Source organism: Coregonus lavaretus (assembly GCF_964263955.1).
Source record: "Coregonus lavaretus genome assembly, chromosome: 10".
Classification (NCBI taxonomy): Eukaryota; Metazoa; Chordata; class Actinopteri; order Salmoniformes; family Salmonidae; genus Coregonus; species Coregonus lavaretus.
The window spans coordinates 14,930,435-14,956,723 of record NC_139997.1 but is presented as its reverse complement, the minus strand read 5'-3'; the positions used below and the strand labels follow the sequence as shown (position 1 = coordinate 14,956,723).

Sequence of the window (26,289 nt, the reverse complement as noted above, 5' to 3'; positions counted from 1 at the left end):
GAGAAAGAGGAAAAGGGGAAAGACCTTGCCACCAGGTGGGTCCACTGACATATAATGTAGGGGAGCTCCTAACTGTAGAGGGAGAGCGAATGATGGAGGGTATTGTATATTGTGGTTGAATCTATGTGATTGACTTTGTTTACCTATTTCCTAGACTGCTGTTTGGGTGTTTATTAAAGCCATAATCTGTCATAGATTTTTCAGCCTAAAGGCAGCTCCACCACTTTTTAAAATTGTTTTATGGAGCTATGGATGCAAGAACGGAAAGCCCATGACATATTAACATATTTTAAAACTAACATTGTTGTGTAGGCTGACCTCATATTTTGGATTATGATAGGGTCAGAGTTGTACTAAATTCATGAGGGATTTATAAGTTAAAAACGTTAAAAAAAATCTATGGAATAAGCATCAATAATTTAAATGACCATTGAGAAGCATTTTCAGATTGCACAGGAGTAATTTTCAAAGTGAAGAATGGTTTTCAACATTCTCTAGTAATTATGTGGTCACTTGTGTGCAATACATTTTCTTTGGCACTAGGGGGAGACATAGACTTTGATAAATAAAAAACATAAACCTGACAAAGTGCTGGTTTCATTACATTTTACATTTTAGTCATTTAGCAGACGCTCTTATCCAGAGCGACTTACAGTTAGTGAATACATATATATTTTTTTTATACTGGCCCCCGTGGGAATCGAACCCACAACCCTGGCGTTGCAAACGCCATGCTCTGTCAACTGAGCTACATCCCTGCCGGCCATTCCCTCCCCTACCCTGGACGACGCTGGACCAATTGTGCGCCGCCCATGAGTCTCCCGGTCGCGGCCGGCTGCGACAGAGCCTGGATTCGAACCAGGATCTCTAGTGGCACAGTTAGCACTGCGATGCAGGGCCTTAGACCACTGCGCCACTCAGGAGACGGTTTCGACTCAAACAGGTGATGTTCACCCTTTCAAATTTTAGTGGAGTTAATTCAGAGCCGGAGTTAAGTAAATGACAGATAGTGATGAAACTTCATAACCTGTCAACACTGGGTAAAAATGGATAGACCATTATTATTGAGAATGCACTGCAGACACTTCCCAGTGAGCACCGTCCGACGTCAATGGACATCTAAAAGACGCAATTTTGCTCACTGGGTGAGCACTGTCTCATGGATGTCTAAAATACATCATTTTTCTTACTGGGTTGGATAAATGAAACCAAAACTGAAAGTGTGTTAATTCTACACTCTTAGAAAAAAAAGGTGCTATCTAGAACCAAAAAGGGTTATTCGGCTGTCCCCAAAGGAGAACACTTTGAAGAACTGTTGTTGGTTCCAGGTAGAACTCTTTTGGTTCCAAGTAGAACCGTTTTTGGTTCCATGTTGTCCCGTGTAGCTCAATTGGTAGAGCATGGCGCTTGCAACGCCAGGGTTGCGGGTTCGATTCCCACGTGGGGCCAGTATGAAAATATATGCACTCACTAACTGTAAGTTGCTCTGGATAAGAGTGTCTGCTAAAATGTAAATGTAATGTAGAACTCTTTCCACAGAGGGTTCTACCTGGAACCAAAAAATATTTTACCTGGAACTAAAAAGGGTTCTCCTATGGGGACAGCCGAAGAACCCTTTCGGAACCCTTTTCTCTAAGAGTGTAAACTTGATAATCTAGGTTTATCCCTTATGGTAGGCAGTACATGTCATGGGATTCCCCATTGGGCTCAATATAACTGGACTGAGGATGCTGCCAAACGGACTGCTACTGATGGACACTCACTTCAGTGCCTCATGCATACCTCCGGATGAACTAGGGGAGAGAGGAACCTATTTCTGCCATTCAATTCTGGAACGGTACAACATCTCAAAAGACATTGTCTCCTTGGATGGAAAGGGTGAGATAGTGTGTGTGTGTGTGTGTGCGCGCTCGCATGCGATTCTGTCTTTTACATCTTCAGTTGAGGCTTCAACAGTATTTCAAAGTTAGCCATATGTCCATGACATGTAACCTAATTGTACGTCTTGTGAATATGTATGTTTGTCTTTCTTCAAAGAATAGGATAACAATCTGGTTAAGCTTATGATAACTTGGCTGGCCACAGAGACCACATAATAAATAGGCTCTCAACCGAGCGCTTTCAGAAGTTTATGTGTTTGCATACCTAACTGTTTACAGAAAGATACAAGGAATTTATAACCTCACTATGTACGCAGCTGTTCCAGAATGAGCAACTGCCAACATGTGGGAATGACAAGCCACGAAGAATTAGGACCCAGTTGTTCTGACTGATTAGCAATAGATGAAGAGAGGGAGGGGAAGGAAGAGAAAGAGAAAGATAGAGTGAGAGAGAAAGGAAGAGAGAAGCGAATAAATGGAGATAGCGTGTGTGTGTGCGTGAGAGAGAGAGATAGAGAGAGAGAGAAAGGAAGAGAGAGAGGGAAATTAGTGTGATAGTGGAGGAAGTATGGAGAGAATGGACTTCCCAATCCCATATAAGGTATTTCCCTAAAAAAGGGAAGGGGGAAAACAACAATAATGCAGGATATTCTCGACAGGATGCAAGGACCAGCGCTGAAAGGTGCGGGGTAGAGCCGGCTGTGTGTGTGAGAGTGTTGGTGTGGGAGTGTGTGTCAGTGAGGATGTAAGATTACAACAGGAGCAGCAGCATGAGCAGAAGACTGCAGGGGAAAGTAACTATTTCGAAGAGAGGTAAACACCTATGAACAACGACATTGGATAATATTTTGATGTGTGTGGTTTCTATTGCTTGCTGGTTTGGGTGAATGGTAGGAATGCCTTGGAGAAGGATAGAAGTGTCCTCAGCTGTGCAACAGAGGGTAGAGGAGAGGAGAACGAGACACTTAGAAGTGGAGGTTGTGGAGTAGGGAAAGGAATGTCCTATGTAAAAGAGTAAGGAAGAGAATGAGAAAATATGTGGATGGGTGTAGAGATGAATATATGAGAGAGAATGTTTTTCTGCACGCTGGGTAGGAGTGGTATGTTCTAATGGGATTCAGAGGGTATTTTACCTGAGTGATGTGGACAGCGTTGTGCTCATGGCAAAGAAAAGTCATGCAATGACAGTCTTGATTTTTGCTGTAGATGTATGACACTGACATTTCTATTAATTTCTGCAACTTTTTCATTCTACCTAAAAACTGTCTGAGATCTTTGAGATCAAAAGACACATATGGCATGGAGGGAGAATCACACTTTCATCTCTGGAATTAGTTTTAGCTGTCACATTATACTATTTCTGGTGAGACAGTAAATATATATGCTATTAAATAGGTCAGCTCTTCAGCTGTGAGAACCAAAACAAGTCATTGTTGTTGGTTAAAGACTACCTTTGTTCCAATAGTAATGAATAACCTTTTAGATCTCGGCTTGAGTGATCAGTGGGAGTTTCCTTTTGCGTCACTTAAGACTAAAAACAAGCCTGAGAGGAACAAGTACTAAATATAGTAGCATGCTAAAATGTTGTACGTGTCCACTGCACTTACTCTTATTGAGCAAACCAATCTCTCTCTTACTCTCATTCCTTGAGATATTGTAAAGTATTCCATATTTTCATGTAGGGTCATATTGTGATTGATTACGTTTAACTGCCTTAATGTTGCTGGACCCCAGGACCCCAGGAAAAGTAGCTGCCTTGGCAGCAGCTAATGGGGATCCTTAATAAATACAAAAATACAAACAAAAAGTTTGCAAATGTAATTGGTGGTCAGCGGAAACCAGAGACATTGTGGTAACAAGCATAATAATTTTAATAATTTAACTCTCACAGGATTTAATATTCTTGCAAAGTATTCAAAGCCTTGCATGTGTGGACCTACCAAAACGAACCAAGACATTCTCAGTTAAGCTCAGTTATGCATTATTAGTACCAGCGATTTGATGTCGCAAGTGGAATAAATGAACAATGACAAGTCAAACAAAGGCAACCGTGTACGGATAAACAACTTCCCTGTAAGGGATTCCTCCTTTGGATGGTCTCAGTTCATGTCATAACTCCATCATTGTGTTTCCTGCACTCATGTCTGCTCTGTCTCTTCTCACCTCCCCTCTCTCTCTCTGTCACAGCACCATGGGAGCCTACCTCTGGCTGGTCCTGGCCATTGTCAGTGATGTGGCAGCATCCTTGTTACATCCCTCACGCCAGCTCTCCCCCTGCCAAGTGGTAAGTGACCCTGAACTGAGTTGCCGCAGCAGCAGGCTTTTTGAATGTTTTCGTAGCTGTCAACTACAACTAAGTATGTCAGCTGAAACTATGTAATATGTAAACTATGTAACTGCCATGTAATAATATTAATACATTTAATTTGTAATGCACCTTTTTGCAAAGTGTTACAGTGTATGCAATACAATAAATAGGCATTGGGGACACTTATTTTAATGTGGGACCCCTGATTATAGTTACATAGAGAGGAGGAATAGTGTTGATAGTTGCTGATAACTGATGTTTCTGTTATCGGTTTTGATAGTGTATCCTATGTTTTATTGATGAATCGGAGTATTACAAAACTGCTTTTTTTCTCTACTGGTTTAGCTTGTGTGTACCTTGACGTTATTATCTGAGAGTTTTGGCAGTTTTCTCACAAATCTCTCATGTACTGTATATCCAAACTATATCGGGTTCTTTCAAATTCTCTGGTGGCAGAGAACGTTTCTATTGAAGTCTTGTGATATGAAACCGATCCTTGTTGTAATTCTAGCTATACTGTTTCCTCATGCTCTGAACAGCAAATAACAGAACATACAGTTTGACCACATAACCATATGTAGTCACACCTACACGGTTTCATTTTGAGATGGAGAAGAATAAGTAAATGTGCCCAGGCAAGATAAAAGTAAACTATGGCCTTAGAGGAGGCATGTGTGCCATTTCCTCACAGCTCTGCACTGTGCTTGTGACGTCTCACATCACTTTCAGACAGTGCATTCAACTCTCATCCTCCAAGCACCTACATTAATGTAAGTGTTTAGACATAGCTGGACATAAAGTCCGACTCTTCTTGGCATCTTCCTTGGGTATACTGACTGACTAACTTTCTCTGCCTAAATGGTTGCCGTGACAAATGTGTAATCTCGGTCTAGCTCCGTATTTGGATGTCCACAGCTAAACGGATCAAATTAAGGAGCTGAAAGCCCCAGGGCTGCTTTCCATAAGGGAATGTTCCCTCTCTCAGGTACTATCAATCTGGACCTAATGTTACACAGTGTTCTTTGTTAGTCCTTTACTAAAGGAGGCTCCAGCATACAGTAGCTTTCTGCCCTGAGTCCATTGAACATTAAAGCCCTTTGGTGTTTTCCTTCTCTAATTTTTCCACCTTCTGCGAAGACACAAGAAAACAATATCTGATACAAAATTCATATTGCTGTAGTTCTGGGAATATATTGCATTCCTGACTACTAACGGCAAAACTGTATAAACAGGCAGGATGATTTCGAGCTGGGCAGGAAATTGCCTCTTTAGACTGCAAGAACTGATATCAGCGTGCCAGTTTGAATGGAACAGACTAGAAGGAGATGGTGTTTTCATTTTTAGAGGCAGTGTTTTATTTTATTTTATTTTATTAGGATCTCTTTTAGTCCTAATTTGGATTAATCCTTCAAGAGTCCTTAAACATTAAAATACAATTAATAATACGATCACATGTTCACATATGTAGCCTACATTTCTTTTCAACACTTTCCCTGCATGCCAGTAGTCTTGCTCAACTATAGTAAAAATGTAATCTGTCTCATCTCAGCATTTTAAGTACTCCAGCTAAACGATTTTGAGGCACATTGATATCAGATTTTGTAATTTAGAAAAAGTTGTACATATATATATATATATATATATATATATATATATAATGAAGTTAGATCTATATAGGTTTTATATACAGTTGAAGTCGGAAGTTTACATACACCTTAGCCAAATACATTTAAATTCAGTTTTTCACAATTCCTTAAATGTAATCCTAGTAAAAATTCCCTGTCTTAGGTCAGTTAGGATCACCACTTTATTTTAAGAATGTGAAATGTCAGAATAATAGTAGAGATGATTATTTATTTCAGCTTTTATTTATTTCATCACATTCCCAGTGGGTCAGAAGTTTACATACACTCAATTAGTATTTGGTAGCATTGCCTTTAAATTGTTTAACTTGGGTCAAACATTTCGGGTAGCCTTCCACAAGCTTCCCACAATAAATTCGGTGAATTTTGGCCCATTCCTCCTGCCAGAGCTGGTGTAACTGAGTCAGGTTTGTAGGCCTCCTTGCTCGGACACGCTTTTTCAGATCTGCCCACAAATGTTCTATAGGATTGAGGTCAGGGCTTTGTGATGGCCACTCCAATACCTTGACTTTGTTGTCCTTAAGCCATTTTGCCACAACTTTGGACCCATTTGCGACCAAACTTTAACTTCCTGACTGATGTCTTGAGATGTTGCTTCAATATACCACATAATATATCCACATATTATATATAGTCCCTCCTGCAGCAAAGCACCCCCACAGCATGATGCTGCCACGCTGTGCTTCACGGTTGGGATGGTGTTCTTCGGCTTGCAAGCACCCCCCTTTTTCCTTCAAACATAACGATGGTCATTATGGCCAAACAGTTCTATTTTTGTTTCATCAGACCAGAGGACAATTCTCCTAAAAGTATGATCTTCGTCCCCATGTGCAGTTGGAAACTGTAGTCTGGCTTTTTTATGACGTTTTTGGAGCAGTGGCTTCTTCCTTGCTGAGCGGCCTTTCAGGTTATGTCGATATAGATACTTTTGTACCTGTTTCCTCCAGCATCTTCACAAGGTCCTTTGCTGTTGTTCTGTGATTGATTTGCACTTTTCGCACCAAAGTACGTTCATCTCTAGGAGACAGAACGCGTCTCCTTCCTGAGCGGTATGATGGCTGTGTGGTCCCATGGTGTTTATACTTGCGTACTATTGTTTGTACAGATGAACGTGGTACCTTCAGGCATTTGGAAATTGCTCCCAAGGATGAACCAGACTTGTGGAGGTCTACCATTTTTTTCTGAGGTCTTGGCTGATTTCTTTTGATTTTCCCATGATGTCAAGCAAAGACGCACTGAGTTTGAAGGTAGGCCTTGAAATACATCCACAGGTACACCTCCAATTGACTCAAATGATGTCAATTAGCCTATCAGAAGCTTCTAAAGCCATGACATCATTTTCTGGAATTTTCCAAGCTGTTTAAAGGCACAGTCAACTTAGTGTATGTAAACTTCTGACCCACTGGAATTGTGATACAGTAAATTATATGTGAAATAATCTGTCTGTAAACAATTGTTGGAAAAATTACTTGTGTCATGCACAAAGTAGATGTCCTAACCAACTTGCCAAAACTATAGTTTGTTAACAAGAAATTTGTGGAGTGGTTGAAAAATGAGTTTTAATGACTCCAACCTAAGTGTATGTAAAATACACCAGTAGGAGAGCCTAAAGATAAATAATCCACTTGGTTAGAGAGAAAAACTGTAATCAGCTTTTTATAAAGTAGTCCAATTTTAAGGGAATGTGTTAGTGGAACCCCCCCCCCCTCTACAGTGGGGCAAAATGCCCCCAGGACAATTGATGCAAGTCAATGGTACCTATATTAGCATTTTCCAAATAATGTCCAAATCATCTATAAGTAACTTCTTTGAGTTACACAATCAATTCTGAGATACTTTAGGATGATTTGGACAGGAAGGGTGAAAATAAAAATAGGGGCCATACATCAGAATGGCAAAATAAAGCATATAAATGGATTAACACACTAATTTTCTGGGGGTCTCATCTGAAACCCACTCTAGCACTTTAAAATGATCTTTGTAGCGCTTCTGTAAGTTAGGACAAACCCCCCAATTCCTAGCTGCATTTCGTACCCAAACCAATTCACCCACAGAATTATACTGAAAATTGGCCCGAAAATCTAAGTTAGCTTTCTGCCGACCAGAGGCTCTAGCTTGGTGTCTTTTCACTGCCCCCACTACTGTAGACAAAGTCTCTTTGATCTGTGTCAAGCATCCCAACAATTTCCTGACCAAACAGCACTTTGTATGAGGTAAACCTGGTACTTGAATGAACGCTACTGCGATAGGCCATCATGATATACGGTAGAAGAACATCCCAGTTCAACTGATTCTCATTAACAAAAACGGACAGCGTAGACAAAAAGGTGCGATTAAAGCGCTCGACCAACCCATCTGACTGGGGACGATACGCAGAGGTTCGAGATTTGTGGATGTTCAACAGCCTGCAAACTTCTTTGAAAAGATTGGATTTAAAATGTCTTCCCTGATCTTAGTGAATACTGTGGCGATGGAGTAGGCTTCTTGGATGCGAAAATGCATCTGTCCATTTCAAAAAACTATCTCAGACTACCAAGATGTACTTATTCCCATTGGCGGTTTGAGGGAGGGGAGAGAGGCGACAGACGGGTTTAGGGGTGCACAGCATATTTCCGCATTATCTTGTTGGGCCTGTGCCAAGTCATCGTAATAAGTTGTGGTGGGTAAGCAAAATGAACTCTTTGCCTAAGAGGTGATGTTTGAAGTATTTTCTGAAAGTAACCATGCCCAACAACTTATTTTTGGTTGCGTTCTTTTTTTGTCAGAGCTCGACTAGCATACACTGCCACACGCTCCAATCCTCCCTCTTCTTGGAATAGTACAGATCCTATTCCTTCATTGCTAGCATCAGTATCTAGGATAAACGCCTTGTGAGGGTCTGGGTAGAAGAAAACTAGTGCTGTAGTGAGGCTAACTTTCAACTGCGTGAATGCCTGCTGGCAGTTTTCCTCCCATTAAAACAGTCTTCCTGTAAACTGGTGCAGAGGGCGGGCTATTTCAGCGAACTCTTTCACAAACCACCTACAATAAAACGCCAGCCCCACAAAACTCCTTACTTCTGGTTCTCAGGAACAGGCCACACCCTCACAGCTTCTACCTTGGCAGGATCTGCCATCACCCCTTCATCTGAGATGATGTGGCCCAGATACTGTACTTGAGAGGCAAAGAGATTGCACTTGGAGGGCTTGACCTTAAGATTGGCTTGGTGCAGCTTGGAAAGAACATCCAAACGGAGGAGATGTTCTTGAGAGGTACGACCGAAAACAATGTAATCCAAATAAACGAAACAGGTGGTCCACTGTGAATCTGCTAGACCTACGTCCATCAACTTCTGGAATGTACTTGATACGTTGCATAAACCAAAACTTTAAAAAGTTGAATTCGAACAAGCTCTGTCTGGTAGAAAACACAGTTTTTGGTCTGTCTTTGGAGTCCACCTCGACCTGCCAGTAGCCACTGGCTAGGTCGAGGGTGGAGAACCAGTGAGCCTTGTTCAACCTGTCAAGAGCATCGTCAATTCTTGGGAGTGGGTAAGCATCTTTCTCACTGATATTGAGTCTCCGATAATCAGCACAGAAGCGTAAAGTTCCATAATGTTTTAAAACCAGAGCGACAGGGGCTGCCCAGGGGCACATGAGGGGTGGATGATCACATGATCTAGCATTTGCTCTATGTGGTCTACAGCATCCTGTTGCAGTTGGAGGGGGATCCTGCATGGGGCCATTTTAATTGGTTTTGCGTTACCGGTATCTGATGCATCGTAAGGTGAGTTCGGATAATTACTTGGCTGCGGGGTGGGACAACTGTATCAGAGTGAACAGTAACAAGTTTGGGTTGGTTAGCATCATACAACAACAAGAGAGGCACCTTCTATCCCATTAGGTTGCAGGATCTTTCCCCCAGATCAATCACAGGACCAAATTTGGCTAGAAAGTCAGTGCCAAGTAAAATGTATTGGGGCAGCATATCCCCCACTAAGATTTCAGCAACTACGGACGGCTAAGGACCCAAATTGACAAATGGTCTGCCAACGGCCCAGGACCTCCATTTCCCGCCAATTAGCAAAAGGAACTTTGCCCTGGTAACCCATCAACTCAGTGTCTCCATTAGTTATTGTTAGCCATATATGCTTGGAGACAATGGAAACTTGAGCACCGGTATCAACTAGTAGACAAGTGTCCCACCCACCTGCTTTAGCATGGAGGTAGAACCCGGAAGTGTTCTTGTCACATGTAGAGGCCAGTCTGGAAACAGGAGGAAGGGGGGAGAGCATTTGGCCTGCCGTGCAGGTAGGGGCAGTTTCCCGGCAGGTAGGGCCAGTTTAGCCGTGTATGACGGTTACATTCCCAGCAGATTTCGCCCGGCCTCTGTTCCCTCGGTTATAAGCAAACCTGCTTTGTCCCAGAGCGGCAGGGGCGCAAGTCACGTGAACCGGGTCGGCCGGTCTGTTTGGGGGAGGGGCTTGGACCTTTTATACCTCAGCGAGCAAGGATTTGACCTCTTGTCAAAGCCCTTCTACTACACCAAGTAAAACCTCCATTTGAGCATCACTAGTTGACTTGTGATCCCATGCCCCGAACCCTGGCATGGGGGTTATGTGACTATGTTCCAAACTCCTGATGACTTCCATCTCAGAAGCAATACTTATGATCTGCTCCAGTGTAGCGGGCCTAGCAGACCGGAGACTGACTCGCGAGTCCCCACTACATACATATTAAATAAAATGATCACGTGTAAACAGATCCAGAAGTAGTGGCATCTGCAGTTCTCCATTAACCGACGTAGAGCATTGCCAGATTCACGGGCTGTTTCGTTATGCAGCCTCCTCCTAGCAAGGGTCAAAACATTTCTCCATGCCATTTTTCAACTGTGTGTTGCCACTTCTATCCTCAATGGAGAGACCGCTATAAATGTCTCAAGCCCACCCCGATAGCAACAAAGACATACATTTTTACTTGAGCCCATCATTCCAATTGTTTACTTCGGTGGCCATTTCAAACTGTCCAGCCCAATCAGGCCATTCCTGCCCCATACTGGTAAATGTGCGATAACACGCTAAAAAGTGACACTACACACACTAGTAAGGTATACGGTTAAGGAGAACTGAACAACCAAAGTTCTACTATTACTACTACTCCTACTACTACTACTACTTCACTGCAAACCGGGCCTAGCCCAATAAAATGCAGTTGTACAAACATGCAAATTCACAACACACAGGGGCATAATAGCCTACACACGGTCCAAAGACCCACACGTGATAATAAAGTCATAGAACCCCCACTGAGCTACCCAGTCTGCAATCTCTGTTCTGTTTACCCCACATAACCCACGCTGTATTTTAAAAACTATACATTCTAAAAACATTTAACAAGACTAGGCCAACGAAAGAGAACAGTCATAACATTAAACATTTAAATGTAACATTTGAAAACACTTAGCTCTCCCAGCTGGGACCCCCACATGGGGTCTGGCCGTGTGCACCACCGTTGGGCTGGTCAGCGTAGCTAGTTGCAGACCAGCAGTGGATAGTATCCACAGTGCACTGAATAGGTGAAAACACAGTGCAAACAACTAGGTTATACTCGGATTCAGGTTAATCACCATAGGTTTTAGCCCGATTAATTACGTAGAACACTCGCAGCGCACTCTGTTTACAAACACTAAAAAGATTAGCTAAATAATTTGCATGTCCACAGCAGGAGTCGCGGGACACTGCTGTGTCCCGCATCTCGCAAATACACTGTCAGCAGCCGAGCAGCGTCCCCAGTTTTGTCTACTTCTCTAGTGAGCCGAGTCCGAGCTGAGGCCCTTTGAGAAAGTGCTGCCAAAAAGGCAAATCCAGGGGACGCAGGTGACCATAATGAACAAACCACTGTTCATGATTCCACTCATTCGCAAAGAGGCAGGCACGATTAGAACTCAGTCAGATCAAGGAAGTGTTCTGAGCTTTGATCAACACTGGGAGCAATATTTAGATGTTGACCCATAATTAATTTGTGTACAAAATATGTATATATATATATTGAACAAAAATATAAATGCAACATACAACAATTTCAAAGATTTTACTGAGTTACAGTTCATATAAGGAAATCAGTCAAGTGAAATAAATAAATTATGCCCTGATCTATGGATTTCACATGACTGGGAACACAGATATGCATGTTGGTCACAGATACAGTACCTTAAAAAAAAGGTTTTTTTGTGGCCTGTGGGATGCTGTCCCACTCTTCAATGTCTGTGCAAAGTTGTTGGATATTGGCGGGAACTAAACACGCTGTCGTACACGTTGATCCAGAGCATCCCAAACATGCTCAACGGTTGAGTATGCAGGCCATGGAAGAACTGGGACATTTTCAGCTTCCAGGAACTGTGTACAGATCCTTGCGACGTGGCCGTGCATTATCATGCTGAAACATGAGGCGATGGCGGCGGATGAATGGCACGACAATGGGCCTCAGGATCTCATCACAGAATCTCTGTGCATTCAAATTGCCATTGATAAAATGCAATTTTGTTCATTGTAGCTTATGCCTGCCCATACCATAACCCCACCGCCACCATTGGGCATTGTTCACAACGTTGACATCAGCAAACCGCTGGCCCACACAGTTGCCTGGTACAGTTGAAACCGAGATTCATCCATGAAGAGCACACTTCTCCAGCGTGCCAGTGGCCATCGAAGGTGAGCATTTGCCCACTGAAGTCGGTTACGATGCCGAACTGCAGTCAGGTCAACACCCTGGTGAGGACGATGAGCACACAAATGAGCTTCCCTGAGATGGTTTCTGACAGTTTGTGCAAAAATTATTAGGTTTTGCAGACCAACAGTTTCATCAGCTGTCCAGGTAGCTGTCTCAGACCAGCCTGCAGTTGAAGAAGCCGGATGTGGACGTCCTGGGTTGGCGTGGTTACATGTTGTCTGCGGTTGTGAGGCTGGTTGGACGTACTGCCAAATTCTCTAAAATGACATTGGAAGCTGTGCGCGGTCTCTCTCGGGCATGCGCTGATCACGAAGTCACCTCGTGCAAGTGAGCAGCATTCTAGCAAGCTAGCTAGCAAAACGGCTAATTTCGAGGTGGTCTAAACATACAAATAACACATTTAATGTTTTAAACATCTTTGTTGCTGACTAAATAACACACTGTAACATTCTGACAAGAACAAATACATTCGAAATAGCATTCATACCTGAAAGGGGGAAATATATAAGTAAATCACACGGAGATGTAGCTTCAGCTTCAAGTCACTTGTAATGAGTGAGCTGGGAAGCCCTGTGCGCCCCTATAGGAATTCCTAGCTATAACCAATCAAACTCAGATCAGACATCAATAGAGCACACAGATCAATAGAGCACACTGATTAATAGAGCACACTGATCGTATAATCAGCATTTAGATAAATGAACAGCATATTACTTACAGGTACACATTATGATTCTGTATTATTATTTAGTTATTATTAAGGCACTTTTAATACTATCACATCCTCATATGTAGTTACGGCCATGGTGGTATGCTCATGGCGATGGCAATCATACATCTTCCACCTGTATTGTAATCGTGTATTGTATTTTACAGTATTGTACTTATGTATTGTAGTGGTCCTGTACGTTCATAAGAGCATTGCACTAGCAACACCAGAGTTGTTGGTTCGGTAACACTTTATTTGGATAGTCCACCTGTAGATGCTCTACAGTCTATCTACAGACTATCAGTAACATTTCAACTAACTATCTACTAACCTTAACCCTTATCCTAACTCTAACCTTAACCCTTACCCTTATTCTAAACCTAACCCTAACCCTAACCCTAACCTTATCAAGCAGTTGCTTATCAACAGATAGTTTGTTGATAGTATGACCATCTGTAGAGCATCTACAAATGGACTATCCGGACTATCAAAAGAAAGTGTGACTTTGGGTTTGATTCCAAAGTCACATACCAAAATGTGTGGACTGTTGTCACTTCGGATAAAAGTGTCTGCTACATAAATGGCATACATACCTGTCAAAAGTTTTAGAACACCTACTCATTCAAGGGTTTTTCTTTATTTTTACTATTTTCTACATCGTAGAATAATAGTGAAGACATCAAAACTATGAAATAACACATATGGAATCATGTAGTAACCAAAAATTGTTAAACAAATCAAAATTTATTTTTTATTTTTAGATTCTTTAAATAGCCACCCTTTGCCTTGATGACAGCTTTGCACACTCTTGGCATTCTCTCAACCAGCTTCATGAGGTAGTCATCTGGAATGCATTTCAATTAACAGGTGGGCCTTCTTAAAAGTTAATTTGTGGAATTTCTTTCCTTCTTAATGCGTTTGAGCCAATCAGGTGTGTTGTGACAAGGTAGGTGGGGTATACAGAAGATAGCCCTATTCGGTAAAAGATCAAGTCCATATTATGGCAAGAACAGCTCAAATAAGCAAAGAGAAACGACAGTCCATCATTACTTTAAGACATGAAGGTCAGTCAATATGGAAAATCGCAAAAGTGCAGTCGCAAAAGTGCAGTCGCAAAACCCATCAAGCGCTATGATGAAACTAGCTCTCATGAGCACCACCACAGGAATGGAAGACCCAGAGTTACCTCTGCTGCAGAGGATAAGTTAATTAGAGTTACCAGCCTCAGAAATTCCAGCCCAAATAAATGCTTCACAGAGTTCAAGTCACAGACACATCTCAACATCAACTGTTCAGAGGGGACTGTGTGAATCAGGCCTTCATGGTCGAATTGCTGCAAAGAAACCACTACTAAAGGACACCAATAATAATAAGAGACCTGCTTGGGCCAAGAAACACGAGCAATAGACATCAAGAAACACGAGCAATGGACATTAGACCTGTGGAAATTAGTCCTTTGGTCTGGAGTCCAAATTTGAGATTTTTGGTTCTAACCGCTGTGTCATTGTGAGACGCGGTGTGGGTGAACGGATGATCTCCGCATGTGTATTTCCCACCGTAAAGCATGGAGGAGGAGGTGTTATGGTGTGGGTGTGCTTTGCTGGTGACAGTGTCTGTGATTTATTTACCAGCACACTTAACCAGCATGGCTACCACAGCATTCTACAGCGATATGCCATCCCATCTGGTTTGGGCTTAGTGGGACTATCATTTGTTTTTCAACAGGACAATGACCCAACACACCTCCAGGCTGTGTAAGGGCTATTGTACCAAGAAGGAGAGTGATGGAGTACTGCATCAGAAGACCTGGCCTCAACCCAATTGAGATGGTTTGGGATGAGTCGGACGGCAGAGTGAAGGAAAAGCAGCCAACAAGTGCTCAGCATAAGTGGGAACTCCTTCAAGACTGTTGGAAAAGCATTCCAGGTGAAGCTGATTGAGAGAATGCCAAGAGTGTGCAAAGCTGTCATCAAGGCAAAGGGTGGCTATTTGAAGAATCTCAAATATAAAATATGTTTTGATTTGTTTAATACTTTTTTGGTTACTACATGATTCCATATGTGTTATTTAATAGTTTTTATGTCTTCACTATTATTCAACAATGTAGAAAATAGTCAAAATAAAGAAAAACCCTTGAATGAGTAGGTGTGTCCAAACTTTTGACTAGTACTGTATATTAAGGTATTACAGTACTGAGCTCTGTTGGTAGAGCATGGCGCTTGCAACGCCAGGGTTGTGGGTTCGATTCCCACGGGGGGCCAGTATGAAAAATGTGGTTCACTCACTAACTGTAAGTCGCTCTGGATAAGAGTGTCTGCTAAATGACTAAAATGTCAAATGTAAATGTAAATATTGACCAATGCAATTTTTGTAAAACAGTGTGAACCCCCCTAACATTGTATTGATATTGTATTACTGCACTTTAGGAGCTAGAAACACAAACATTTCCCTACACCTGCTGTAACATCTGCTTAACTGTGTACACGACCAGTACACTTTGATTTAATTTGTATATCATACTTTTTATGTTTCTACTTTACAGACACACTGGCGGCTTGGTGCGAGTAAAATTCTGTATTTCGTATCACAGTACACCTACTGTAATATTTTACATTGACATTTACGTCATTTAGCAGATGCTCTTATCCCCAACGACTTACAAATTGGTGCATTCCACTTATGATTGCCAGTGGGGCAACCACTTTTTTTTGATTGGGGGGTAGTGGGGGAGGGGGGAGTAGAAGGATTACTTTTATACTATTCCAGGTATTCTTTAAAGAGGTAGGGTTTCAAATGTCTCCAGAAGGTGGTCAGTGACTCCGCTGTCCTGGCGTCGTGGGGGAGCTTGTTCCACCATTGGGGTGCCAGAGCAGCGAATAGCTTTGACTGGGCTGAGCGGGAACTGTGCTTCCGTAGAGGTAGGAGGGCTAGCAGGCCAGAGGTGGATGAACGTAATGCCCTCGTTTGTGTGTAAGGTCTATTCAGAGCCTGAAGGTAAGGAGGTGCCGTTCCCCTCACAGCTCCATAGGCAAGCACCATGGTCTTGTAGTAGATGCGAGCCTCAACTGGAAGCCAGTGGAGTGTGCGGAGGAGCGGGGTGACATGAGAAAACTTGGGAAGGTTGAACACCAGACGGGCTGCAGCGTTCTGGATAAGTTGTAGGGGTTTAATGGCACAGGCAGGGAGCCCAGCCAACAGCGAGTTGCAGTAATCCAGACGGTAGATGACAAGTGCCTGGATTAGGACCTGTACCGCTTTCTGTGTAAGGTAGGGTCATACTCTGCAAATGTTGTAGAGCATGAACCTGCAGGATCGGGTCACCGCTTTGATGTTAGTGGAGAACGACAGGGTGTTGTCCAGGGTTACGCCAAGGTTCTTTGCACTCTGGGAGGAGGACACAATGGAGTTGTCAACCGTGATGGTGAGATCATGGAGCGGGCAGTCCTTCCCCGGGAGGAAGAGCAGCTCTGTCTTGCCGAGGTTCAGCTTGAGGTGGTGATCCGACATCCACACTGATATGTCTGCCAGACATGCAGAGATGCGATTCGCCACCTGGTTATCAGAAGGGTGAAAGGAAAAAATTAGTTGTGTGTCATCTGCTTAGCAATAATAGGAGAGACCATGTGAGGATATGACAGAGCCAAGTGACTTGGTGTATAGAGAGAATAGGAGAGGGCCTAGAACTGAGCCCTGGGGTTCACCAGTGGTGAGAGCACGTGGTGCGGAGACAGATTCTCGCCACGCCACCTGGTAGGAGCAACTTGTCAGGTAGGACGCAATCCAAGAGTGAGCAGCGCCGGAGATGCCCAACTCGGAGAGGGTGTAGAGGAGGATCTGATGGTTCACAGTATCAAAGGCAGCAGATAGGTCTAGAAGGATAAGATCAGAGGAAAGAGAGTTAGCTTTAGCAGTGCGGAGAGCCTCCGTGACACAGAGAAGAGCAGTCTCAGTTGAATGACCAGTCTTGAAACCTGACTGGTTTGGATCAAGAAGGTCATTCTGAGAGAGATAGCAGGAGAGTTGGCTAGAGACGGCACGCTCAAGAGTTTTGGAGAGAAAAGAAAGAAGGGATACTGGTCTGTAGTTGTTGACATCGGAGGGATCGAGTGTAGGTTTTTTGAGAGTGGTGCAACTCTCGCTCTCTTGAAGACGGAAGGGACATGGCCAGCGGTCAAGGATGAGTTGATGAGCGAGGTGAGGTAAGGGAGAAGGTCTCCGGAAATGGTCTGGAGAAGAGAGGAGGGGATAGGGTCAAGTGGGCAGGTTGTTGGGTGGCCGGCCGTCACAAGTCGCAAGATTTCATCTGGAGAGAGAGGGGAGAAAGAAGTCAAAGCATAGGGTAGGGCAGTATGAGCAGGACCAGCGGTGTCATTTGACTTAATAAATGAGGATCGGATGTCGTCAACCTTCTTTTCAAAATGGTTAACGAAGTCATCCACAGAGAGGGAGGAGGGAGGGGGAGGAGGAGGAGGATTCAGCAGGGAGGAGAAGGTGGCAAAGAGCTTCCTAGGGTTAGAGGCTTGAAATTTAGAGTGGTAGAAAGTGGCTTTAGCAGCAGAAACAGAGGAAGAGAATGTAGAGAGGAGGGAGTGAAAAGATGCCAGGTCCGCAGGGAGTCTAGTTTTCCTCCATTTCCGCTCGGCTGCCCGGAGCCCTGTTCTGTGAGCTCGCAATGAGTCGTCAAGCCACGGAGCAAGAGGGGAGGACCGAGCCGGCCGGGAGGATAGGGGACATAGAGAGTCAAAAGATGCAGAAAGGGAGGAGAGGAGGGTTCATAAGGTAGAATGAGGAGATCGGAGGGAGAAAGATTTAGCAGAGGGAAGAGATGATAGGATGGAAGAGGAGAGAGTAGCGGGAGAGAGAGAGCGACGGTTGCGACGGCACATTACCATCTGAGTAGGGGCAGTGTGTGTAGTGTTGGAGGAGAGCGAGAGAGAAAAGGATACAAAGTAGTGGTCGGAGTCTTGGAGGGGAGTTGCAGTGAGATTAGTAGAAGAACAGCATCTAGTAAAGATTAGGTCAAGCGTATTGCCTGCCTTGTGAGTAGGGGGGATGGTGAGAGGGTGAGGTCAAAAGAGGAAAGAATTGGACGAAGGAGGCAGAGAGAAATGAGTCAAAGGCAGACGTAGGGAGGTTAAAGTCACCCAGAACTGTGAGGGGTGAGCCATCCTCAGGAAAGGAACTTGTCAAGCTCATTGATGACCTCCCCAAGGGAACCTGGAGGGCGATAAATGATAAGGATGTTAAGCTTGAATGGGCTAGTGACTGTGACAGCATGGAATTCAAATTAGGAGATAGACAGATGGGTCAGGGGGAAAAGAGAGAATGTCCACTTGGGAGAGATGAGGATTCCTGTGCCACCGCCGCGCTGACCAGATGCTCTCGGGGTATGCGAGAACACATGATCAGACGAGGAAAGAGCAGTAGGAGTAGCAGTGTTTTCTGTGGTAATCCATGTTTCCGTCAGTATCAATACAGTATCAAAGCAAGTACTGTGTAATGACACATAGTACAATATCGTAAAATGTACTGTAAAAGAAAAACTTTATCGGAATGAATGAATGAATGGATGACATGCATTGAAGGGAGGGGTTTGTATTTCCTAGTATTTTACTGCAATTACAAGGGATTGTTGCGAGCAGGTTGGCTACTAGGTAAAGTGTAGTGATGTTACGTTTGATACCGGAGCTCCGAGGCATGCGTTGAATCGCTAAGCAGCTAACTTCGAAGTAGTGTGCGGATGTGTGTATCACTTTATCAGAAGAATCTCATCAATGATGTCCGAGGCTTCGTTTGATCACGTGTGTTGCAAAAATCACTGTTTCGCCATGGTTCCGGTGCTTTCTTAGATTCTAAGCTGCTTTCAAACACCAACCTCTACTGGACACAGTTTTTACAAATATAGTTAGGATTTTGTCCAAATGTTTCACATGACCGATAGCTTAACAGGTAGAGTAGGGACCTATGGAGCATTCAGGTAAGTGAGGGTAAGAGGTTGGATCCCTTTGAAGGCACACTAATTAGTTTGTTTTTAATTGTGAACCACACTTTCTTTACTGTTATTAAAATAATTTGTTTTATTTAATATAGTATAAGCCTCTGTGTTAAGCATTCTAAATAATGCCATAGATTCAGTCTTTGAAAAATAGTCAACTTGAAGGCAAAAAAGGGAAGCATGATGTAAGATGCAAACTTGGTATTGCAAATGATTATAGGCTACTACAGCCAACGACTTACCGCAGTGCCACAGAGTTTTGATGAAAACAGTGGGGGGAAGAAACGTCTATCTGATCATCGCACGCTGCTATTTATTGCTGACCAGCAGATGTCACTAATTTGCTTTGTGAACAGATAATGAAGCTCTGAGTAATTAACTGTTTTTCGTCACAATTTGGTGAAAGCGCCGAAGCCTTACACATTACAGCATATTAATGAATATTTGGTGGCACTTCTAGAGGCCTTAACAAAGGCTTCCAAACTGGCAGCGACTACAGGGCAAAACAAACCAAAAGGACATGGCAAAATGCTCAAACATTTAAGGTTTAAGACTTGCTGCCACTTCAATCTATTCCCTATACATGTTAAATGTCATGGGGCACTATAACCACGTAGGAGTTAAATTGGCACAGCATTCTCACTCACGGGTGTAACAAATATAGCCTCTTACAAGGCACACCTCAAAATATGTTAATGAGCCAGAAACAACAATACCAAGAACCCACTAGTGGTCAAAAGGTTATTTGGCGCTCCAAAGATACGGTATGTTACTGTATTCTGTGTGGTGGAATAACAGTACCATTCGAAATACAGCAATTCTCCCACAAGGCACCATAATTTACAATATGCTGCAGTAAAACGTTTCAGAGTTTTTTTTACTGTTGATAATACCAAAAATGTCCGTATACATTACAGTTTTCCATTATACGGTGCATACATTTTCATTATGTAGTTCTCAAAATCTGTACTAGACAAACCAGTGTACATGTCAAATCTATAGGTTTACCAAACATTTAAGTGACCATCAATTAAGAGCAGTAGGATTAAGTAATAGTCAAATGTATTTTAACAAAAGAGAAGAGAATCATATCAAAAGTAATGTGAGCATTGCATTGTGAAAGGTAATTACTTTATATGAACATGTATTGCAATATGAAACATGTACAGTATTTCTAGGTGACACACTGATTAAGTTTGGTGAAAAAGTGACTGTATGATTTTGTGTGTTATACTTAGTCAATTGAAAATGTGCTTAGAGTTTTGAAACAACTGATTATCTGTTTGGAGTTTTGTACTAAGAGTTGTGAAAATGTACCACATACTTGTGAAAATTGCACCAAAGCGATTTTTTTTTTAAACTACGTCGATGGAAACATAAAGTTGGTGTTTTACAGATGTGCTGTACCTCACTTTCTTTCCCTTTCTGTTATAACATATTTAGATCCTATAATGATATATGACCCATGATAGGTTTATTGTATATGACTTGTTATGATTTTCAAGTTATTTCAATTGCATATGAGGTAAGTTATTAATCAGAAACGTATAAGGTAACACTTGTTCATAAAAGCCTGAAGAAAGCTTTCAAAAAGCGTATATTTTAGCAAAAAAAACTGAGGACCGCTTGCTGCTGACTTCAAATGTATGCCATGAACCTAAATCCACGTTGTTTTATGTGAGTTGAGTGTGTGTGCGTGTGTTTTATGGGCTGTATTTAGAGAGAGGGCTTATGCCATATGGTTTAAATTACCAGCCACGCTGATAAGTGAATAGTTGAAAGTTTGAAATAATTATGGAAAGAGACTATTTTTACACCAGGGGTTCTGAAAATCCCAGGGTGGAAGAGGGGGTGTAACACGAGCTAGTTTTATGAGGTGAAAACCTCACAACAAGCCTCCCAGTCTCCCCTGACTGCCAAAAACACAGCCACAATGGCCCATAAAACAACTCTCTACATGTGCATAAACCATTTGGTTTGTGAGATTGAAAAGTGTCAAGGTGGTCATTTGGGAGTGTGCAGTGGTGCTGTGAAGGTCAAAGCTCATGTAGTTATCTCTCCTTGTTTTGTCCACAGGTACAGAATGATGTGTACTGCAACGATCTGAACCTGAGGACCATTCCGGCCAAGCTTCCCCATGGCATCCAAAAGCTGGACCTGTCTCGGAACCTTCTACAAAACCTTACCCAAGAGGTTCTATCAATCTACACCACCGTTCATCATCTGAACCTCCACTCCAACAAGATCCAGTTCATCCAGCCGGGTCTGTTCAAAGACATGACCAATCTGCAAGTGCTGGACCTCTCCAGTAATTACTTGGATGTTTTTGCTGTTTCGAAAACCAGCATTGGGCCTCTTGCGGCCGTGGACAGGCTTGACCTCTCAGGTAATGGCCTGTACACAGGGATGACCGACTTCTTTCTCAGTGAAGCCCCAGCACTCATGAACCTTTCTCTGAATGGCAATAGTATCACCAAAGTGGGCAAGGAGACCTTTTGCGGATCTTTGGCCTTGAGAAACATTGACCTTCACAACAACGTCATCTTAGAGATCGAGGATGGAGCATTTGACTCGCTGATCCATCTGTCCGAGCTTGATTTGTCCATTAACTCCATCACTTGCATCACTGACTTTAACCTTTCCCAATTGAAGGTGCTAAACCTCAGTAGGAACAGCATGGAGTGCTTCCAAACCACAGACTCAGACCTAGAGTACGAGCTCCTCTACCTCGACCTGAGGGAAAACAAGATCCACTACTTCCCCGTTCTCCCAAGAAGAAACAAGCTCATGTACCTGGATTTGTCCAGGAACCGCCTGATGAGCATCAACACCACGGGGACAGCGGATGAGCTGGAGCACTTCAGAGACACGTTTGTACCTCACACACAGTCAGGTGGAACCAGCCGACACCAGGACTTCTCAAGGCTTATGTACCTTGACATGAGCTACAACCAGATCAACAGCATACCGCAGTCTTTCTTCTGCAGCATGGTGTCCCTTGAGCACCTCAACATCAGTAATAATTGTATTGGGGCCTTTTCTGTAGACCAGGAGAGCCCTCTGAACTCTCTGAAGACCCTGGACCTGAGTTACAATGCCCTACAGAACCTCATGTTTGGGGAGAACACCCTATGGTCACTGCAGGAACTCTTCTTACAAGGGAACGTTCTCAGCAACATGGACTCTGGAACGTTCCAAAGATTGCCCAGCATCAGAGGCCTTCACCTCCAGCAGAACTACCTGAAAGTCTGCCCCTCACAGCAAAAACCACCACAGACAGACCACAACTCTCAGGATCCCTCAGGCTGTGTCTCCTTAGAATTCATACCAAGCTTGCACTTCTTGTACCTCTCTGGAAACAGTCTTGAAGTTCTTCCACCGTATGCCTTCAATGGCACCACGCTCAGGTTGCTGGACCTGTCCCTAAACCCAGGCTTGGATGTTCACCAAAATTCTTTCTCTGGTCTGGATACCTCCCTAACTCACCTATCACTGAGAGAGAACCACATCACAGACCTGAACACAGACCTTTCCCTGCTAAGCAGTCTCAAATTCGTGGACCTGTCCACCAACAAGCTGAGCGCTCTTCCCCTGTGGAACAAGGAGTCCTCCATCGAGTCCCTGAACCTGCAGAACAACAACCTAGTCACCCTGGAGTACAACACAGTCCTGGTTCTGGAGCGGACGCTCAAAACCCTTTACATTGGCTCGAACCCTCTCAGTTGCTGTAGCAACCCCCGCTTCCTCGACATGCTCAAACGCTCCGATGTGGTCGTCCCGGACATCGCCACAGTAACCTGCCAGTACATGGAGAACTCAGAGCTAGTGGAGTTGAACATTGGGAGCGTGACGCAGGAGCAGTGTCAGAAGCTGGACAGTAAGAGCGTTAGCATCATCGTCATTGTGGTGATGGCTTTGGTGCTGATCGCGGTGCTGGTGGTGCTCTCCAAGGTGTGCCACCCCAGGAGGCGCAAGCTCAACAGTAGCTTCAGGGCCTGAAGAATGTGTCCTTTCATTGGGGAGAAAGAGATGCTGGACATGTGTCTCCTCAGAGGAACTACTAGGCAGAGAAAACCAGAGGCTGTTGGTGCTTTTCAATGTGAAGTGTGCACTATTTCCTCATTTTAACTCTGTTTTGGAGGGAATTTGTTGAGTTCTGGAACAAGGCAGCCATGTTGTGGCTTATAGAATTTGCATAAATTGAAGGTGTTGTTCTCTTCGTCTAGGGAATAACAGACAGTTATGTGAAAACTCAAGAGTATGAATATGGTCACTTTTTATATAATTAGCATCATCATGTGCACATACAGTTTATAGACATTTAGCCATTTCCACTTGGGGAAAATATTTTATGACTGCACAGGGTCAGATGATATGCATTAGATTTGCTGATCCAGATTTATGGCCAAATACCAAGGCTTCTCTTTATCAATGCAGTATTTTGCACTTTAATTTGATTGTATTTGTACATTTATTTTATTATTAACCTGCTTTTGACTGTGCGTTTCTGTTATATAGACTAAATTACACTAAGTAGGGAGCGCATTATGCAAACATGTCTATCAATGCCATGTAATGGCAGAGTGGAGAGCTTTCTCCAACTAATTTCAACATCAGCACATCATTATGAAACCACAGGGTTTGAAGGTCATGGCTGCAGTTCTTTAGATGACTGTGACACTACAATAGTATACAATCAGTGTTTTGTAGAATTTACCGTTCCTATTTGTGGGACATAAAAAGGAAGTACTGTTAGAAGTGAATTGTTTCACCTCCTATAGGATAGTTACAGTGAATATTGTTTTCATAACAGTATTTTTGTATTTTTCACTGGTAGATGTACAGTAGGTATGGGGTGGTATGTGGGGACCAAAAACAAGATTGAAGCAATAACTCCAGAGGAAGCAGTACTGTCGGAACACCTGCAGTAAAACATTTAGCTTGTTTTAACAGCTTGTAGGGCACTGCAGATACCTTTCCTGTTATTGATGAACTCAGTCTCGCAAAAGCCTGTATTAAATAATGATGTGCAATTTCACAACGCTGGGTTCCAGCAATGTGGTTTTCCCTTGCTATGGGCGTTCGGCAAAAATATATTTCCCCACTGAAATCCTCTCTGGTTGCTACCATACATGGAGAGGCTGTCAAGGCAAATTAATGGTTTGATAAGTTAAATGATACAGTGGATCAGTGAGGCTTTAATAGAAACAAGGACCTGTTTTGTTTCACTGAAACAAAAGCCTTTTTTAATGCATTCAAATCTGGCCCTTAGCTCTTTAGGTTTTCTCCGTATGTCAGTTGAATGACAGAGCTGAGTGAGAGAAGCAAACATCAACCCAACGCTTTCTTCACAGGGAATTTGGCAAAACTTAATCAATTCTGCAGTGAACCCCTGCCAGACTGAAATCCTTAATTGCGTTCATATCAATCAAAATCATGTAATTGCACATATTTGAGACAATCAATGTTGTTTTTAAGATAGATTGCTTTGTTATTCACGTGGAAGCTATCCATGTTGCATTTGTTATCGCAAAGAGATCTTGGCCTTTTCATCTGCATAGGCCTAGCCCACAAGACCAATCATATGAACACTAAAAATTCCCCAGTCCTGGATTGTCCTTACCCAAAAGAGAACACTTACCCCAACAGGTCAGTGAGGAAGAGGAGGAGGAGAGCTTGTGAAAATAACAAAGCGGTTACAAAGTGACAACAAAGGACTGACCAACCTGTAGAGAGTTAATTTAATGACATCTTTGTTTTAGCTTTCTGCCTTTTATGTAGGACATTGTTACATACATACTGAATTCACACAGTTGTCCTTCCTATTAAGTCTGTATTACAGTGCATTTCTAAGTTGGATGTCATAGAAGGAAGGATATGATTCCTTAAATTTTTTTGTTATGGTAGGGACTATTTTAAACAAAAAAAACAAGCCAAAGGAAATCCCTGGTGAGGGAAGTATGTCCTGACCGTATTAATAGATATTTATTTCAGAGATAACACTAGAAGAAGAGCAGTTCTATCCTGTTTATCACTGTGACATGCTGACCCTCTTGTTCTGCTTTTTCCTGATCACATGACTGAACTTTTAGTGAAACCTTCAAAGGTCAAACTAATATATAGAGATGACAAGATAAGTCACCTGCTGCTTGAAGTGACATCCACCATTGACTACAGTCAATGACTAACATTTTACATAAATTGACCATACAAAAATAATAAAATATAATGAATATCATAAGTCACACGTGTGTATCGAAATGTTGGGCTGGCTGTTCAGTTTGGATGCCAAGCTTATATAGGCAAGTCAAAGCTACGGCTGTGCATGTTACAACTAATAAAGAAAGGATATTAGCATAAATGGAGAATGGTTTTGATGGTGTTATGTCAATTTCATTACAGTGTTACATACAGTTTTATGCAATGTGAAATTGAAGTTGCACCCTTGCTTCTGTGTTTATCTGTCCACTGCATTTTACATGTACAGCATATGAAGGATATTACAATGGATCTATTATGAACTACTGTAAAAATATATATTTATATTGTTTTGTATTTTCTTAAGTAAATGATCTGTGTAACATAATCTATTGTCTTAGTTTTTTTATATGAGCTTTAGGAGCTATGCAACTAACCAGAATCATGTTCAATGAGCACAAAACAGCAGAAAAAAGAGAGGAGGGACTACCTGACCTGAAACACTCATTTGTAATTTCTATTTCATGTTGTAAAACATTTTCCGTAGAATGCCTTAATGAACACGACCCAGGTAATACATTTTCCTAAGCAGATGAGATAGGGGCTTCTAATGAAACTCTGCCGTGGTTCTGGGGAGACTCTTAATAATAGAACTCACCCCGTTGCAAGTAAAAGTTTCTCTGATTGGTCTCCCTGGGCACAGATAGCACAGTGTACTGTATTCTCCACCGGGAACACTGGCCTATCATTATTTGTATAACCTAAGGGGCTGAGATCTGCTGATCTGGCAGCCATACAGCAGCACTAGTCCCGTCTGACCCATCAAAACAGGATGCAGGCTCACGGGAA

The 26,289-nt window shown here is 42.7% G+C and overlaps 1 protein-coding gene across 2 annotated transcripts; it reads left to right on the top strand.

Moving 5' to 3' along the window:
• Positions 1-1,815: 1,815 nt before the first annotated feature.
• Positions 1,816-25,758, top strand: LOC311136049 (transforming growth factor beta activator LRRC32-like). Of its 2 annotated transcripts, none has more exons than XM_084170116.1 (3): positions 1,816-1,878; positions 4,068-4,164; positions 21,319-25,758. In XM_084170116.1, exons 2-3 carry the CDS (start codon positions 4,072-4,074, stop codon positions 23,239-23,241), a joined length of 2,016 nt encoding a protein of 671 aa, XP_084026242.1. In that variant the 5' UTR covers positions 1,816-1,878; positions 4,068-4,071; the 3' UTR covers positions 23,242-25,758. The 2 variants fall into 2 exon arrangements, with proteins under 2 accessions (XP_084026242.1, XP_084026241.1); XM_084170115.1 differs by lacking the exon at positions 1,816-1,878 and adding an exon at positions 2,611-2,693.
• The last annotated feature ends 531 nt before the right edge of the window (positions 25,759-26,289 follow it).

Coding starts and splice junctions, on each gene's coding strand:
- LOC311136049 (XM_084170116.1), top strand. CDS start 4,072: ATGGGAGCCTACCTCTGGCTGGTCCTGGCCATTGTCAGTGATGTGGCA. Junction 4,165..21,318: donor AGCTCTCCCCCTGCCAAGTG/GTAAGTGACCCT, acceptor TTTTGTCCACAG/GTACAGAATGATGTGTACTG.